The 17,991-nt window shown below is 37.9% G+C and overlaps 1 protein-coding gene across 1 annotated transcript in view; it reads left to right on the top strand.

Annotated features, from left to right (window-relative positions):
• Positions 1-17,991, top strand: part of ROBO1 (roundabout guidance receptor 1) — a 744,575-nt gene that overhangs the window by 353,232 nt on the left and 373,352 nt on the right. The window contains exon 3 of the mRNA XM_013948595.2: positions 6,218-6,301. Coding sequence (XP_013804049.2) covers positions 6,218-6,301 — 84 coding nt within the window. The remainder of the gene's footprint in view (positions 1-6,217; positions 6,302-17,991) is intronic.

Raw genomic sequence — 17,991 nt, 5'->3', positions numbered from 1 at the left:
GAACAACTAAGAGAAGTCAAGGGGTGGGGATGTTCAGAGGAGACAAGTGATGTAGGATTTATTTATTTTTAAACAAAGCATAATTATGCTAATCCATAAAATGTATTTGCTGGGTCTGCGTTGAAGTTGCTAACACCTACGTTTACTGTCTATTTCCACAGTTTTTGAAAAAATGCAAGAAATAGTTTACTGGCAGCATGCTTTTGAATACTAGATGTCCTCATTTACTCGTCACTGAGTTGAAGGCAGATATTGAATGATTCCTGAAAATGAAGGTGTTTAAATAGCATCCTGAGCTTTTGTCAGGATTTCAGTCATACAGAGTTCTTTGAAGACCATCTGTAAAAGGTACTCAGTCTGTTAGATAGGCTCTATCATGCTTTGTTTTAGAAGAATCTCTTCCTAAGTTTTTTATACCACTGAGTAAATCTGTTCTTGCCAGAAAATTCTCTTGTGCATACTGAATAACATTCTTATATCTGTGCTTATATACGTAAGTGTACATTTTATTTTTAGAAATACATATTGAGTTGGCTGTCCTTATAATAGCTGTTAATAAAATGCATCCTTACAGATTTTTTTTGTAATTTACTTGTGCCAAATCCTCAGATTAGACCCATTATATGAGAACAAATTCTTACTTTTTCCCCTTAGTTTAAACCTTTCTTAACTTTTAAGATCAGTCAGTTGAGTCAGCTGAGCAGTGTAAACTTTTAATGAAGAACTTTTTAATTACCTGTGGAGATCCTCAGCTGGTATAAATGGTCAAACCTCCATAATGCTATCCAATTTAAAGAAGCTACAGGTCTGGCTGAATGTGAATATGCCTCTGGAAAGTTGTCGTATTAAGTCTTGTTAAAAATAACAGAATATTTTCTTTCAGCTAATATGAAACATTAATCTGGACAATATCCTTACTATCCTTATTGAATCAACCATGTGCAACACAGGTTTCTGAAATAGATCTATGAGCATTTGTGAAGCTGTGATGGTCTCATGATGGCCTAATTATTCCCAACTCTGCACATAGCTTGAAGTTTTTCCCTTTCTGGTCCAGATCCAAAGAAAAGGTCTGCATGCTTGGAAGTTTGTCTGTGTTTTTCTAAATAAGCATACGATCTTATGTAATACATCTGTGTAGAAAAGTTAGTTACAGAATTTAGATACATGATTCAACTTAAACAGTAGTTCTTGCTTATATACTGTCTTTGCTTAACTATGCTCTGATAGCATAAAATGTCTCATCAGTATAAATAATGAAATGAAGGAATAGAATTATATCAAATGTCCCTTAAGACATATGATAGTGTATTTCTACTATAACTCCAGTGAAAACCTAGAATAAATCAAAATACTCCAGGTAACAGTGGCATTGCAAAGAGCTGAATCTGATACATTTTGCCTTCTTGGGTAGTATTTATAATGAATACAGGACAAAATTGACTGCTCTTTTAACAGCAGTTGAGTCTGGGTTTTGGGTGAACTTTTTCTTTGGTGCCATGGCCTTAACACTGTACATAAGGAAAAAAACAGGCTACTAATTTACTTCCTCATTTTAGCCTGTGGTTTGATGTGGTCAAAATTGTTTTGGTTTTGTGATGTCTCTTCCTGAATTCCTCTAGATCCCTAGAAAGGAATCAATGGGAATTGATCCAATTTGTAGAACACAATTCTAATATTGATAGTAGTTTATATTCATTTGCTCTGCCTGATCTTTTATTAATGGTCATCTTCAAAATGCTGTTCATGCTGTTTCCTCCAAACTTTTTACCCCCAAGCTGATGATGATGATGGAATTTTGATTAAAAAAATAAGGTACTTCGAAGAAATAATGAAGTTATATATTTTGGAATTAAATAAAGCAACAGTTATTATTTTTATAGCCAGACATTTTTCAGTAGATGACTTTCATTTCTGATAAACTATGATCACTGTTAAATCTCAGATACATGAGATTCCTACAGTAGTAAGAAGTTGTACCTGTTTAGGTCTTTTTAGTTTCTATTTATGTCCTCCAGGAGGATGGGCTGGAGCATCAACACTGAATCATTTGGGGACTTTTAAGGATGCATCTTCAATAACATGTGTCATACAGGTATACTTTCCTGGTACAAAACAAGCAATAACTGATGGCACCTGTGAAAGTACATCAAAAATATCGATAGTGATCTCAATATGAACAACTGAGCCATAGTTAAAAGTGTTTAGTATAATTTTTGAGAATTGCACCACGCATTTGAATGTAAGTAGTTATCAAAATAAATGTGAATACTCAATTCAAGATATCGTAGGAGCTGAGGTGGTGAATAACAGTAATAGATATTTAGTAATTGTATCCTCTGATCATATATTAGGCCTCTTGAATCAGTTTGTTAGACAACTCCATAATGTCTGAAAGCAGACTGAGTAAAACTGTAGTCTTTGTGTTTGTGTTAATCAAATGCAGCTGAGCTTCAATGAGCCAAGATTTTCTCCACAACATCATATATTATTTATTTAGAGTTCCTGCAAAATAGATATCATCATGAAATTAAGATTCATATTAAATGATAAGCATTTTTTTCCCACAGTTCTCTAGTCATTATTTTTAGAATGCCATATTTTAGTGATATGTAAACTAAAACGTAATAGAAGGTCTTTAATAGCTTTTGCTGCAGCCCAATTAAGTGGGGGAATTTAAAGATTTCAGTGGAAATTTCAGTGGAAAAGGTTCCCCACATTCACCTAAATCGTTGAGGTTGTCCTAGTGCAATAGGATGACCTAAAGGTGATCAGAACTCTGTGATAAACCCAAATCCTCATGCCTCTCTGTGTGCGCTGTCTGCGCTCGAGCTGCACTGCCTAAGCTGGAAACTGCTCCACCAAAAATCTAGACCACTCAGTGCTGGTAAACTTAGCTGCTCCTGTTAAGTGAAAGATATGATTATTATTATTATTATTTTTAATAATGCAGTTAGGTACTTTGCCTTACTTAAAAATGCAACTTTTCTGGAGAGTGCCTTGACCACAGAGCTGTTTTGAGGGATGGCTCTCTTGGTCTTTTCTCTGAATCTTCTACCTGTTTATGTTATTGTGAATTAGATGTTAATTAAGAAAGCATGAGAGCGCCCTATTATAAAGTGTTTATGGCACTTCTCTGAGGGATGAGCCACTGAGTTCAGCCATTGCTTAGACTCAGACTGAGCAGTAAGTTTTTCATATATCAGATGAATTGTTCCAGGTTATATGATTAATTTCCTTAATTTTGGTGCGTGGCAACTGGTTCAAAAAGTGTAACAATCTATAATTATTCATTATTTTTAGCAAAACCAAATGTACACTTGCCTGATCCAGTAGCAAGAAAGTAGTAAGAAATGCATTGCATCTTAACATTTAGGCCCTTTACCACACATTCAACGTGGTGCCCTAGCAGCAGTCTAATGGTGAAATGTGCCATTCAAGCCAATAGTACTTACTGTTTTTAAGTTTTATCAGGGACTCTCAGAAAGACAGAGCTGCTTCTTGTGACGCAGCTGAAATTAAGCCCAGTGCAGAGGGCCAAAGACCTAAATGTAGGACTTGAGCGCAGAACTATCTTTCTGTGAAATGGGTAAAATTTAACTGTAATGAGAACTAAACTTCATTGATTGTCACTAATGAAAGTAATTTCCAAACAAAGATCAACCATAATTCCACAATTCTATTTGAATGTCACATTCTTTATGGCCAGTCGAAAACTAGCCTTCCTCAGAGAGTGTGAATGATGTTTGTGTGCGCTTTTGGATTGTAAATAGTAAGCACGTTGTCATTAACAAATATCATGTAAATACTAGTACTGTTAAAAATAAGTTGATGCCTTCATTTCTACCAGCGGAAGGATTTGAAGCCAAGATTTCCATTGTTGAACGGTTGCAACTAGTTGTAGCCTAATTTTTAAAGCTGTTACTCTCATGTGCTCTCGTGTTGGCCCCTAGTCAGTGCACAGAGTTCCTGAAACGAAGGCTGATCGTATTTAAAAACCAAAGTGAGCACTAAAGAGCATCGGCATCGGTGTTTTTGCGTGAGATGTCTGCTATTAGGAGGGTTGCCCTATTGCTGAGAAAGCCGTATCCTAGGGAGTGTCTTGGGTAAAAAAGATCAATCCATTACCTTATTATGTTTTGCACGTATTTTACTGGCACGTGGGACACTCAAGTAGTTTTCCCTGCATCTTGTTCTTAAGCGTTTTTGAGCGCAGTGTGTGAGTAAGTCTCCTAGAAGGCAGTTAATCTTTCAAAAGGATGATCAGCGGGTTCATTGTTTGAAATCTGAGTCTGCACTTTTTTTTAGTTGGTCATAAGCTTTTGCCCAAAAGAAAGTAGGCAGAGGCTGTGCCCCTAAATTTAATGAAAAGTCCCATCCTTCAGCCCTTTACTGCTGTAATTTAAAACTCTGACCCAGTCAACTCCTGAATGCAAATAAGTGGACAATCTGGAGAAGCCAAACGTGGAGCCGCTTGCTCTGCAGCCACTTTCAGAGCAGGTTTTCAAGATGTACGTGGCGTTGGCCATTAGCGAGCCAGCAAAGATGAACAGACCAATAAATGAACATATTTCAGTTTTTTCACCTGCCAGGAACACCATCTCGGGGGGAGGGGTGTTTTTTGTTTTTAATTTGCACAACAGAAATTTAAAAGGGGTGCGATCAGTTCTTTTAACTGATTTTTTTTTTTTTTAAGGAATATTTTTTCTAGTGAGTCCATTTGTCTAGATTGGTCTTGAGGGTTTTTTTTTTTGTTAAAATAATTCCTTAAAGAGGTATGAATTTGTGAGGGTGCTGTCTGTCTATGATCATTTTTAGAGAAATGGAGGCAATTAATGTTTGGCATCATATTTTTAAAAATTAGATTCACTGAGGTAGTAAAATCAAGCATCCAGAAAACATCCACTAAGGTGTTTTCTAATTTAATTTCATTCGTAGTTATTTGAGGAGTTTTGTGAAACTTCAGAATGATTTTAGTAGCATGGGCATTTTATTAAAAAGAAACAGTTGCTTTCAGTCATTACAGAAGTGAGTAAAAAACACCTTTCCTATTCACGGTTTTTAAAATAATAAATTACCTGATACCTGTCAGGAAGTATTCTTAGTTAGAAAAAAGGTATAAGCAGCCAGAAATACCTATTGTCGTGTTATTGATGTTGATATTCTTGCAAGCAGATTTGCTCCTTGCCAATTTTTAAAACAAAGTAAGAATGTTTTCTTTTAGCTATTATTCGTTTGCCATCACGTTATCAAGAGTAAATTAAAAACAGAATTTAAGTTTAATTTGCAGTTTTACATTGAGCTACACCGATGAGGGTAAAAAGAGATCTCACGATATCAGCAACAAATTCCTCTGGGCTGTGCGTTTTTTCAGAGCCACTGGGATTTTTATTTTATTTTTTTTGCGTTGAATTATTTAGTCCATTATTGCAAGTTATCTTCCCGGTGCTTTGTGGCGTTTTGATTAGCAGTCTGTCTTGTAGCCTTACGACACGTGTTTGTCTCTGTGTTTAGCAGACCAGCTGCCTTCCCCCCCTCCCTTTTTTTTCTTTTAATGTGATATTGAAATCGAGTGTTTCTTTGCAAGCACCTCTCGGTTTGGAAAACGTATCTTGTCAGGGATGGTGCTAAACTGTTGCCTTTTGGCACCGCGGCTCTACCCTCTCTCCTGCCCCATCTCCCAGCAGAGGTAGGGCAGCCCTCCCCCTCGCACGGCTCCCCCCTCCTCCGCGCCACAAAGAGGTGAAGTCCCCCGAGTCCGTAATTGCCAGGAGATGAAGCGATGATGGGGAGTGATCACAGTCAATAGCTTTGATTAACAATAAGGTGGAAAATTAGCAATGCTAGCATTCAGCTCCCCTGCCTGCCCGGCCCCATATGCTTGCGGCAGCCTGCGCGGGCTGCTCAGCAGGGTGGCCCCCACTCGCCGCCGCCACCGCCGCTGCCGGCTGCCAAGTGACAGCGAAGGTGCCGGGCCAGAGTTGGGGTGGGCGCGCGGAGGCGCTGGGCAGCGCGGAGGGACCCCGGGCAATGCTCCCGGCGGCCTCTCGCCGGGCGCCGCCACGCAGGCGGGGGAAGGACGAAGCGTGCCGTGCGCTGGCACTGTGGCTCTTGCTGTCATACGTGGATTTAATTGTGTGTCAACATGTTTTGATCGCAATGGCAACTGCTGTTACTCCTGTGACCCCATCAGCAGCTCTGGTGTTGTTTCCGACAGACTCCGACGACGTAGAGAGGGGGAACGACAGCGGGACACCACTCCCCACCTCTGATAATGGCGACAATTCGCTGGGCTACACAGGTAGAGTGCATCTTTCCAAAATCTTCCTGGCTGTGTACTGCTGACACTTTCCACCCACATCTGCCATTACCACCTGTACACAATTTCTTAACCATCTCTGCTAGCTGGCTGTCTTCACCATCACCCTAGAACTTCAACATTGTTAGTAGAGTTTGGAAATATCATTGTGCTTTCTAACTAACCACAATGACTGTCCTTATTTGTGTGTTTCAGTACATTTCAGTTATTTAAATGCTTGAATTCCTTTTCTATTGTTAAAGCAATGCATATATTATTTTCCTTCAAACTATATCTATTACTGCATGAGGCAATACATCATCTCAGAGCAATTCTTCTGCAGACTGAAGGCAGGGGTTTTTCCATGTGCTCATTTCAGGTTTTTTGGTTGCTGTTGTAACCAGAGCCAAAATATATCGCAGTGGAAAAAAAAATCCAAATGAAACTAAGATGTGACTGGAGAAGAATCTGTTTCATTGACTTCTGTTTTGCATATATTAGAGAAACGTGTCTCTAGGCCAAATAAGAAAAGCCACAGATAAGCAGCATCATTCAGTGTGTCGCAGCAGTGCTCACTGGAGGACCCAGTTCTGCAACTCTTATACACACTGAAATGTTACCCGACTCCAGGAAACACACCACCAACCATGTCTCGGGCTCAGCTACAGCATCCCTGAATCTAGAGTTTTCTTGAAATAGTCCTGGGCCAGAACAGTGGCAGAGTCTAGACTAACTAACTAGTCTAGGTATCTAAATAACTTTTAGGTTGGGAAACTAAGCATTAATTCTTCTGCTGGTAGCAACTTTTGGAAAGGGAAAGAAGGGAAGGAAAATGGGGGGATGAGTTATATATTTAACTGAAAGATTTTCTTTAACTATTTTAGCAATGGGTTACTAGTGCTGCTACTGATCACACTGTAAAATTTCCGTATAGTCAAGTTATTAACAAAAGTATCTGAATCAGGTATTTGTTAATAAGACAGTCTTACAGGATACAAGAAGAGAATAGGCAGATATAAGAGAGAGAGTAATTTCTTATCCATTCATAAAACTTCCAGTCTGTTATACACCACTTACAATGATTACAGCTTTCATCACCTACTCCTCGCAATCATCTCTGCATGTGGTTTCAAGCCTTGAAACATAATAATAGCTTTAAGACTAACCACATAAGATTGTGGTTTTTTCAGTTTAAAATAGTTTTTTTAAAACAAAAATTAAAAAAGCAAAGCAATACAAATAACCACAAATTTCCCCTCAGTCAGGAAAATAGATACCTTTTTAGAAAATATAGCATGAACCCTGGTGCATGTGGAGTATTAGGAATTTTCTACATTCTGAATATTCCTACTATTTTTTCTTCTAAATTTACCCTTTCTCACTGAGTTCAGAACATCTGCCCTCACTGATGTAGATGGGGTCATCTTAGTCAGAAACTGAAAATTAATATAGCTTAAATAATGCTTTTTTAACTTACTATGAGTTATATTTTTTTTTTCAGGAGACAGGGCTGGGAATTATAATTCCTGGGTCCTGTGTTTTAAAGAGCCACGAGTCAGCATCTAAATAAAGTCCCTTAATTTTCTCTAGAGGGGAACAGGTAGTCACCTTCCAGCCTCCTTGTCTCCCTCCCTGGCCTGGAAGAGAGACAGCCCCTCACCAAGAGGGGAAGAGACATGATGGGAGACGTGGACCTAAATACGCCCATGCATGCTCTAACTACGAGGCTAGAAGGGGTAAGATTTAAAGGGAAGATACCATTGTCTTTTCTAAGTTTCTCGGAAGGGATTGAAGCCTGCCCAGTCCTTCGATGCGGGTCCTCCCACCCCAAGAGAGCAGGTCCAGGGCATGGGGCGAGGGCTGCATGCAGGTCTAAGTGCCTGGTCCCACCATGTAGGACAGTTTTTAAGACATTTAGGGCAGTGCTTAAGACTCCGTAGCTACCCTCTGAGCACGTGGGCATGAGACGATTTCCTGCGGAGAGCGCTGACTCTGCTGCATGCTTTCATAGGAAGCCTTTGCAGGTGCTAGCACCCACAGTGGGGCTCAACACCGGAGCACAGGCTTCTGGGGAGACCTGCAGGTATTCAGCTGGGCTCCAAGGGACCGAGGAGGGTTGGTCAGGAAGACTGAGAAAATCAAATCCTGGTCTACTAGATCTCTAGAGTCTCAGGGTCTTAGCCGAGAAGCTGTGTTTCAATAGGTATTTTCCACAAAAACAAAGAATTCAGGATCAAGTTGGAAGCAGATACCAGCTGAACAAAAGTGAAAACCAAGAGGACAGTTAATTTTGTTTGGTTGGATTTTTTTTTTTTGAGTGAGCCGTGGATGAAGGGATGACCAAGTTATTCATGTTTGAAGATTTAATGATTCATTGTTTTTCCTCCTCTATGTGATAATAATCAGTAGCACTCTGTGTATATACCTTGGTTTGTATGGAAAAGTCCTGGAGTATCTATTAAAATTAGTCCAGCATGTTTCTATAGCAGTCAGTAAGGATTTATCAAATTAACATTAACTGTAATACAATTTTATAGGTAAAGTCATATTTTCTCTAACTTGTGGACCCAATCTACATAGTAATACGGAATTCCTGATTTTACAGAAGTATTGTTAAATCATTTTTTGTTGTCTTTTACCTATAGATTGTCATTCTCCAAAAGGAAAACCATTCCAGAATCTTGTTTGTAGTGAAAACTCTCTGACTCTTTTCAAAAATCATACAGAGAAAGTCCAGGATATCTAGATCCCTTGGCAAGAAAGGCACCAGTTTGTTTTTTAATTCCGTATTCATCTTCAGGTGGTGTCTGAATGCACACAAACCAAAGAGAAGCTAATGACTGTAATCATACAGTAGGATAATTTTTTTATACTCATATGGAAATGATTCCTTTATGGGACATATCTTCCTTTCAGTTCCATAAAAGTTTAGCTGTGAGGTAGACAGGCAAACTGCTTGCTCATATGGGAAGTTTCAGGGTCAAGTAATCTCAAAGACATTTTTTCTACATATTTTTCGTTCCATATAGGTTTTTCAGAATCAATATAGACAGCTGTTTCATGTTTTTCTTAAGTAGATGTATATGACTCTTACGAAGTGTTTGAGTATGTTCTGTTGAAATCCACTTTAAATCAGGAATTCTTTGTCTATCCCATTAGATTCTGTTGTCTCCACTGTGAATCTGAATACTTTTCTTGAAAAGTAATCACATAATAAATAGGAAACACATCCATTTAATGTGAAAGAGAGGAGCTGCTAATCCAAGTTATTTCAAATAAAGATGAAAATTATTAATAAATTTCAGGACATTTATTATGGGAAAAGGATGAGTTTGCATTTGATTTTTAGTGAATCTTAGTATATTACAGGAGCAAACTCTAGATTTGTTATATCCCTATCCAATATGGTAACCTCATATCCAATAGATTGCTACACTTTTTATATATCATCACTTTTTATTAGAATGTCACTTATAATTAGTTATTAACTATAGATCCAAATGAAGGGGCTAGATACACGTGTTATAAAGACAATTACTCTTGGAAAGTATTTATAATATAAAGAAATAGGGACTGAAGAAAAAAGAGAGAGAGAGGTGTAACTACACCTGTTCAGTCACTGTTGATCATTGTATATGACACTAATGTTAGACTGAAAAAGCTTATAGAAAGTTTTTCTCCCACATATTTGGTATGAGAGAAATGCTAAGAATAAAAAAACTTTCAAAGCTTGTATGACCATCTGAATATCATATAAAAGAGGCTAGACATGTCTGGATTAATCCAGCAAAGGATTTGAGGTTAAAAAACAAAAAAGTTTAGATGCATCTGTGTAAGTTTAAAGAAAGGAGCCAGGAAGACTATCTTGTCTACATCTTCACAAAAGGCCAGTGCTACTCTGTCAAGGCCAGAATGGAAAATTGCATAGTTAAGATCAGTAATACTAAAAACCTAGATGACTATTTTAACTGTGCATAAAGAATAAGCCAGATCACAGTGACATTCAATAGGATGATAGCATATGATCTGGATACATTGTGTTGTATTTCATTTATGCTGAAGAAGACATCTAAAATAATTTTCTGAAATGCTCTATAAATATGCTTTTTTACTGATTTTAAGGGAACATCAGGTGACTAGCAATGGTGTAGATGTCTAAAGGTGGTTGCAATTCATCCCACCCACTCCATCAGTTGGTATCTATGACTTGAAAGGAGAACCAGGTGTTAGGACTGTGCACCTGGGAGTATAATGAAATCATTACCGATGACCTAGGGAAGCTAGCAGGATTGGAAGACAGAAGTAAGAGTTAGTTCTTTGTCAGATGTCAGACAGGCTACAACTACTGTTTGGACAGTTGCTATCTTTAGAGTGGACAGAATCCATCATCATTTTTTCAGTAAAATCCTGGAGATCGAGTACAGAGACAAAAGTAGAAAAAGGGAAGCAAGGAAAAAGGTCTAGGAGAGTTCTCAATATCAGAGGTGGTACATGGAAAATCATTCAAGTAAGACACTGGAGGACCTCCGTATAGGAAGGAGAGTGGAGAATTTGGAAGGAAGCTCATAGAAGGAAAGGTCTTAGGTAACATCAGGATTTCAGAAAGCAGAGCTTATGGTTAGTGGCCGAAAGGAGCAGATGATGTGCTGAATGATGTCCCCTAGTGCCGCAGAAGCTTACAGAGCCACAACCCTGCAGCAGGAGTTAGGAAACCTGAAGAAGAGCTTAGGATAAAAAAAAGTTTTGACTAAAACCAGTAGATGTATTTTTCACTTGAATAGCTTACTAATGCTTCTGTAAGAACAGATTTTCAAGAAAGGAATAAAGTAATTAATATTTCCACATTAGATTTGACATGTGGTTTGTCAGCCTGATTAGTAAAGTAACTGTTCACTGTTAGCTTTTGGGCTTTTTTTCATTCCCAAAATAGTATGAGGGCAGTTAGCATAGAGTGTGAGCCTCAGTTATTTTCCACATAATCAATGGCTGCAAAGCAATCTCTAAGATTGCATTGTATTCTGTTATTGAAGTGTGCTTATGCATTATATCCCAGGAAGTAGCACATTTCCTGTTAAATCAACTGTGACATAAATATCGGGGATCATTTAACAGATCACAGAGTATTGCTTGTGTTACAGAGACCAGAATGATGACTTGTTAAATTAACACTATATAGTCAAATATTTGCAGACAAGGATCACCACTCCTCATTAAGTAGATACATTGGTTTTTAAAGGAATCTTTCCAAATAAACATTTCTATTCATAACTTTCTCAAAAGGCTTCCAGTGTGCAAAAAAAAATCTGTAGTTTCCACCTGTGACCCAAAGTCAGCCTTTGTTTTTTTCCTGATTTTGGCTGAGATCACAAAATCATTGTGCCACTGCTCTTTGGTGTCTCATGGGATCCCTTTCTTCTTCTCACATTTCCTTTCCTCTTTACCACTATGCTGTTATGTGATCAGGAGAATTGTTCTTAGTGTATCACCATTTGCCCCATGTCAGATAGGACAGATGTCCTTGGTGAGCATTTCAGGAAGTGAAGGGGAAAGCTCTCTTAATTACCTGGTCATTTTTGAGACATTTCTTCTTCTCCAGTAATTTTATATAGGGTCTACTTATTTTGAAGAGTGCAATTCTAAAAACACATTCAAGAAGACATTTCTAAAGCTTATTTGACACCAAATATGGAAATTAACAGTAGTGCTTATCCTGTGAGACAGGGAATGTTTTTCTGCCTTTTCTTTTGTAGCAGATCAGTAGAAGTAGTAAATGCACATAGAGATTTTGTGGGTGAGAGGAGAAAAGTGATAGAAAAACAAGTAATAATGCTGCAAAGAAATAGTTGCCACTCTATTGGACATTCATGCTAAATTATTATTAACTTTAGGTTAAAGATAGAAAGATTAGTTGGAAAGAATGAGTGATCTTGAAACTTGCAAAGGGAAAAAATCCATGAAACAAAAGTAGAGTATGATGGCTAATGAGATGCAAAGAAATGGTGAGTGAAGGAGGAAGTTGCAGAATTTGGATATTTCTGTCAGGGGAGCAGAAGGGGGCTGCAGAAGATGGAAGTTCAGATGTGGAGGAAGTAGGTAACAGTGTCTCCATACAAGTTGTTTCCATACATTGTTTCCATACAGGTATTCCGAGTAAGCCATCAACTTGTCTGAAATTGCACTCAGTTTGTCATGTCCAGCAACCTAAAGAGAAAAGTTAATACTTGTTAGTACTGCAGAACCAATATACATGTGACAGACAGAGCTGAATGAATCACTGGCTTAGACAGCAACAATGTTTTTAACTTAACTGCAGTTACAGATTCCTTATCACTAGAAGTAATGCACAGAAGACTTCTGCTCTCTTTTACATCTCAGAATACATTTGCAAAGCTAGCAGTTAGGACATTTTTCACAGTCTTTCTCTTTTTAAAGCTTGTCAACTGAGCAAATGTACTCTGGATTCACTGGGAGAGTGAAAAGAGGGCCCCATGGTATCAATTTTACAAAGTTACTTCGTAGAGTGCATCTGCACTCTAAATCTAGGAATGGATGGATTCTGTTATGCTTATTAAAAAAAAAAAAATAAATCTCCTGCTCTTGTTTATCAGCAGTCCCTCTGTCTACCACGTCAATCTAAACTGCCAGAAAGGTGCTTTCAGTTTTGTGCTCCTCTTTGCCAGCATTCTTCCTATGACACAGATACTGAGGATTTTTTTTTTTAAATATGTATTAAAATATAGATGCAAATATAATACTAAAGGAATCAATAGAATTCCTTGTTAACAATAGCAACATTCAGGCAAAATCATTCAACAAAAACATATAGTAGTAATATTGGAGCATAGATACTTCCACTTACATAAATCTTGCACTGCCAGTTTTCATTAAAAGTTTATAGAAAATATCCTCCTCCAGTTATTGTGTTATACTTCAAGGCTGACTTTTGATTAAAACAGAAAGCAATGTCAAAGTCCTGTGTTTCTCAGTCAGTTAGTGAGTTTTTGGTAGCCATCAGGCCAATTTAAAATGACAAAGAAAATTATGAGAGCAATACATTGTGTGAAGAATTAGTATATACTCCTATGTAGCTGAGATACTAGGGACTGTTCTGAACAACCATACCTAAGAAAAAAATTTTTGAAATGAAGAAGGTACAAGAAAGGACTATTAAAGTGATCAAGAAATAGAAAGCTTATTTTGACAGAGACTTCAATGGAAAGGGATTTGATTGGCATTTGCTGCCAGCTTCAAGTTTTTAGAGAACACACAGAAAGAAAAAATATTTTAGCTAAAGGACATGTTGACTAGACATCTTGACAAAATCCAGTTATTGGTAAATAACCCATCTTCAAGAAATACTCAAAATGCGTGCTCATGTAATGGGTGATTCTAAGCTTTTATCCAGATGTGACTACTTACTTGACAAAGAAAAAGGCATAAAATGGGCCCTAATTAGTTTAGGATAGAAATATAGGATGTTTTGCAACAGCAGAAAAGTGAGATTCTACAGCAGTTTTCAAACAGGAGTTTGAAAGATTTCCCTTACAAAAGAGATTAAATTTGTGATAGGTGCTCTACATGGGAGCCAGACTTGATTCCCTAGGATAAGCATTTTAGTCTTATGTTCTTGTATTTTTAATTAATCACCAACAAAAACAAAAGGAGTTCTCAGCTTTTTATACTTTCTCTTTTCCTTTTGGAACGTAGCAGGGTGGAAGCCCCTGAAGCTGAAGAGAAGCTTTCTGTTGAGGGCCTAATAGCATCTGCCTCTAGACTAAAGGCAGAGCAAATTAGACTCAGACACTGCCTTCAGTTCAGTGAACTAAGTGTACAAAACAAACTGTGAAGATGTTTAGAAGTGCCAATTTATGCCTGTAGGTCAAAAGAGTGTGAATTATCACTAGATGAGAAGGGTAAGTTCACTCATCATCCTCACCAAGGTGTGTTACACCAATTAGTCATTTGTTTTACCCAGGCAATTTGTTTTATTTTAAGGAATAGGAAGTTAGTGACACACATGTGATCTCATTAAATGCCCAGCAGTGAAATGCCATGTGTAGAAGACAACATTTATTTATTTATTTTGTCTAAAATGGTGACCTAACTTGAGTATTAAAGGAAAGAAAAATGTTGAAAATTTGTTTCTCAGAATACAGATATTAGCATTTTTCTTGGTAATTATTTTTCGTAATAACTGCTATATAGGATCATAGGCATACAGGATAATTCAGGTTGGAAGGGACTTAGGGAGGTCTCTAGTCCAACCCTCTGCTCAAAGCATGGTCAGCTACAAGGTCAGAACAGGTTGCTCAGGGCTTTATCTAGTTGGGTCTTGAAAACCTCCAAGGATGAGGGCTGCACAACCTCCCTGGGCAACTTCTTTCACTGCCTGACTGTCCTCATGGGAAAGAAGTTCTTCCTTATATGCAGTCTGAACCTCTCTTATTTCAACTTCTGCCTGTTGTCTTTCATGCTCCTGCCATGCACTGCTGTGAAGAGCCTGGCTCCATGACCTCCTGTAGGCACGAAGGCTGTTAGGTTCCCCTGAGCCATCAATTCTTCAGGCTGAACAAGACACAGTCCCTCAGCCTCTCCTCAGTGGGCAAGTGCTCCAGCCCTGACCATCCTGGTGGCCCACTGCTGAATTTTTATGAGTTTATCGATGTCTTTATTGTGTTGGGAGCCCCAACTGGATACAGTACTCCAGATGAGTGCTGAATAAAGGGGGATAATCCCTCCCCTTGATCTACTAGCTGTGCTCCTGTTGATACAGCCCAGGTCTCTGTTGGCCGTCTTTGCTGCCAGGGCAGACTGCTGGCTCACACTTAGCTTGCTGTTGGCCCAGACCCTCCAGGTCTTTCCAGCAGAGCTGCTCCCCACCCAGTCAGTTCCCAGCCTGCTGTGTTGCTCTTTCTGCCCAGTGGCAGGGCAGGGCAGAGATTTTGGCTTTGCATTTGTCCTTGTTGAATTTCATAAGGTTCCTGTTGACCTGTTCCTGCAGCCCATCTAGGTCTCTCCAGATGGCCCTTGAGCACATGGACTGGTTGCCCCAATTTGGTATTGTCTGAAAACTTGCTGAGCATGCACTCTGTCACCTCTCCAGGTCACTGATAAAGATGTTAAGCAGGACAGGTCCCAGGGTAGATCCCTGCAGTGCTCTATTTGTTCCTAGTCTCCAGGTAGACCACAACCCATTAGGCAGTACCTTCTGAGCCTGATCATCCATCCATTTTTTTGGCCATCTGTTTGTTCAGTCATCCAGATCATGATGTCCTTGGTTGGATAGAGAAATATTGTGGGAGATGGTATTGAACCCAATACTTGGAAGCCTAGAAAACAAAGAATATGTCAAATTAAGATTTCCCATCAAAACTGATCTCTCCTTTAATCACTGTCAAGAATTGCACCTCTTGTCTCAGAATCATGGCTTCATAGGTCAGCCCTGAGTAAGAAAATATATATCAACTTCTATCAGAAGATCCAGAAAAATGTAACTTGTTTCTATTAGATCAGAATTTTTTAGCAGTGTTACCAAACATTTATTTATTTATTTATTTATTCAAGCACTTTTGGTGTGTGATCTTGTACATTACTTGTCCATAAGCAGTAACAGGCTGAACCATCACCTACAAGTGTTAAAACATTGTAGAGAGCTTTTTAGAAGGAACTGTATTGATTTTGTGGTGACCCTTGTATATGAAAGCAGATTTTTTTCTGTGGTATAGTTTACAATTTACTGGACAATATGTTATTTATGGAGTGTCTAACTGATACTTCCCAAAGGGCAGTAAGAATTACTCATAAAACCAACACACTATTTATTCCTTTGTTGCAGAAAAAATCCAAAATTATTTTGCACTCCTAATTATACATAGGATCCTAATCTTAGTCTTTGTTTTTTTTCCAGACTATGAATTTGGTGAAAATCTCTTCCATATCTTAGCTAGCTTTTTGTCTAGAATCTCTGCCTGTTTTTCGACCCCTTTTATTCCCATCAGATGGTTCTTGTAAGGTAATAAGCTCCAGCAGCTTCAACCTCCTGTTTTCTTATATTTTCCTAATTTCATGATGCATTTCTGAATACTCAACAGGAAAAGAAAGGTTACAGTTTGGCTAAACTTGGGATAGAATAACCAACCTACCCAAAATCTTCCTGTGCCCTTTTTTCAACTATTTACTGTATTTTTTTTCTTTCTAATCTTTGGTGGAATGTATTTTTTGTCTTGTTTCTGAATTGCTGCAAAGTTAGATAAAAGACATCGCTCTTTCTGTTAGGAATAAATATTCCTATAGTTGTCTAAGGAAACCCAATTTACTTTCAGTAGATTTAAATTTTTGGATAGCAAAGTATCATTTGCTTCATTTTCAGGAAGAATTTTTCCTTATACTCTGACGTGTAATTAGCCCATTAGTCATTTTGTATGTATATTATTCCTCTTTAATTTTTGCTTGAAAAACAAGTGGATAATCTTGCACTCTTCAGGTCAAAGGATATGGTAAACTTTGACGTGAAGCATGAGGAAAAGGGAAAGGAAGGTGAAAGGATGATGAACTTAGTAATCAAGGGATTATGAACTAAGCGTTCCAAATTTCTTATAAAACTGCAAATGGCGAATTCCGCATAAAAATCTAGTGGGGGAGGAAGATGCCCATTTCTCTGCAAAAACTACCATGCAACATTCAGATATTATACAGAGTTGAGGGACCTTTTTTTTTAATGTGCCGTGAACAGTAAGTGCACCACATGAGATTGAAAATGGTTTTGTTTATTTTTTTCCTCCAAAATTGTATTTGTTTCAGTGTAGAAACACCTTCCAGACCATTATCAAATGTATAAAAGAGAAACAAAATCTCCTTAGGAAAAGACACTGTAGGAACTTGTGGGAATAATGTGAGCATTGTGCACAGTGCACACAGAAATCGTCAATGCGGTTTTCAGTTGTTCAACATACAATAGCACCCATAGTATAACCAGCTTTTTATGCCAAATTTACCGTTTGGAGTTCAGATATGCATAAATACATAAATATCATTTTAATGATTTCTCTGGGTTTATTAAGAATTACTTATTGATAAAATTATATTTATAACATAATCAAAAGAATCAGATGGTATGCAACAAGAAACGAAGCACACGTTCCCTGAAAAAAAATAATTGATACAGATATCACAATCACCACTTGAATTGCTTTTTACATCTCGGGTCCTTTGCCAGAACGTATTTTGAGCAAAAAATAAAATTCTCCATAATCATAATGCTTTGATTCCAGAAAAAATTCAAGATATCCTAAGGGTATACAAGCTATGGAAATGCTATAATCAGCCCAAAGGGAAGGTTTTATCATGTAGTGAAGAACTTGCAGAGGAAATGTTTGTTGAAATACAGGTGTGCATTCTTCTTTACAAGCAGGATTATCCTTAACACATTTCTAACATCTGGGCAGTCATAATGCAAGTTTCATTCCAATATGTCAGCAAAGTGAGCCATTTTTTAGCATATCAAGAGCAGACAATATTGGGCTAAAAGTTTGCTAAAGTTTCCAGCATATAAAGGCTTTAAAACAAACAAAGCTCTGCTGATCTTAACCAATCTCAAGCTAACTACTTTTTCTTGGCCAAAAATGTTCCTTGAAAAACATAACAAGATATGGAGAACAGCAAGATTATTGGCCGCCCTTAATTTCCAGAATGCA

The sequence above is a fragment of the Apteryx mantelli genome, chromosome 1 (assembly GCF_036417845.1).
Source record: "Apteryx mantelli isolate bAptMan1 chromosome 1, bAptMan1.hap1, whole genome shotgun sequence".
In the NCBI taxonomy this organism is placed as follows: Eukaryota; Metazoa; Chordata; class Aves; order Apterygiformes; family Apterygidae; genus Apteryx; species Apteryx mantelli.
The sequence above is the reverse complement of the archived record's forward strand: the minus strand, read 5'-3'. Positions and strand labels throughout refer to the sequence as shown.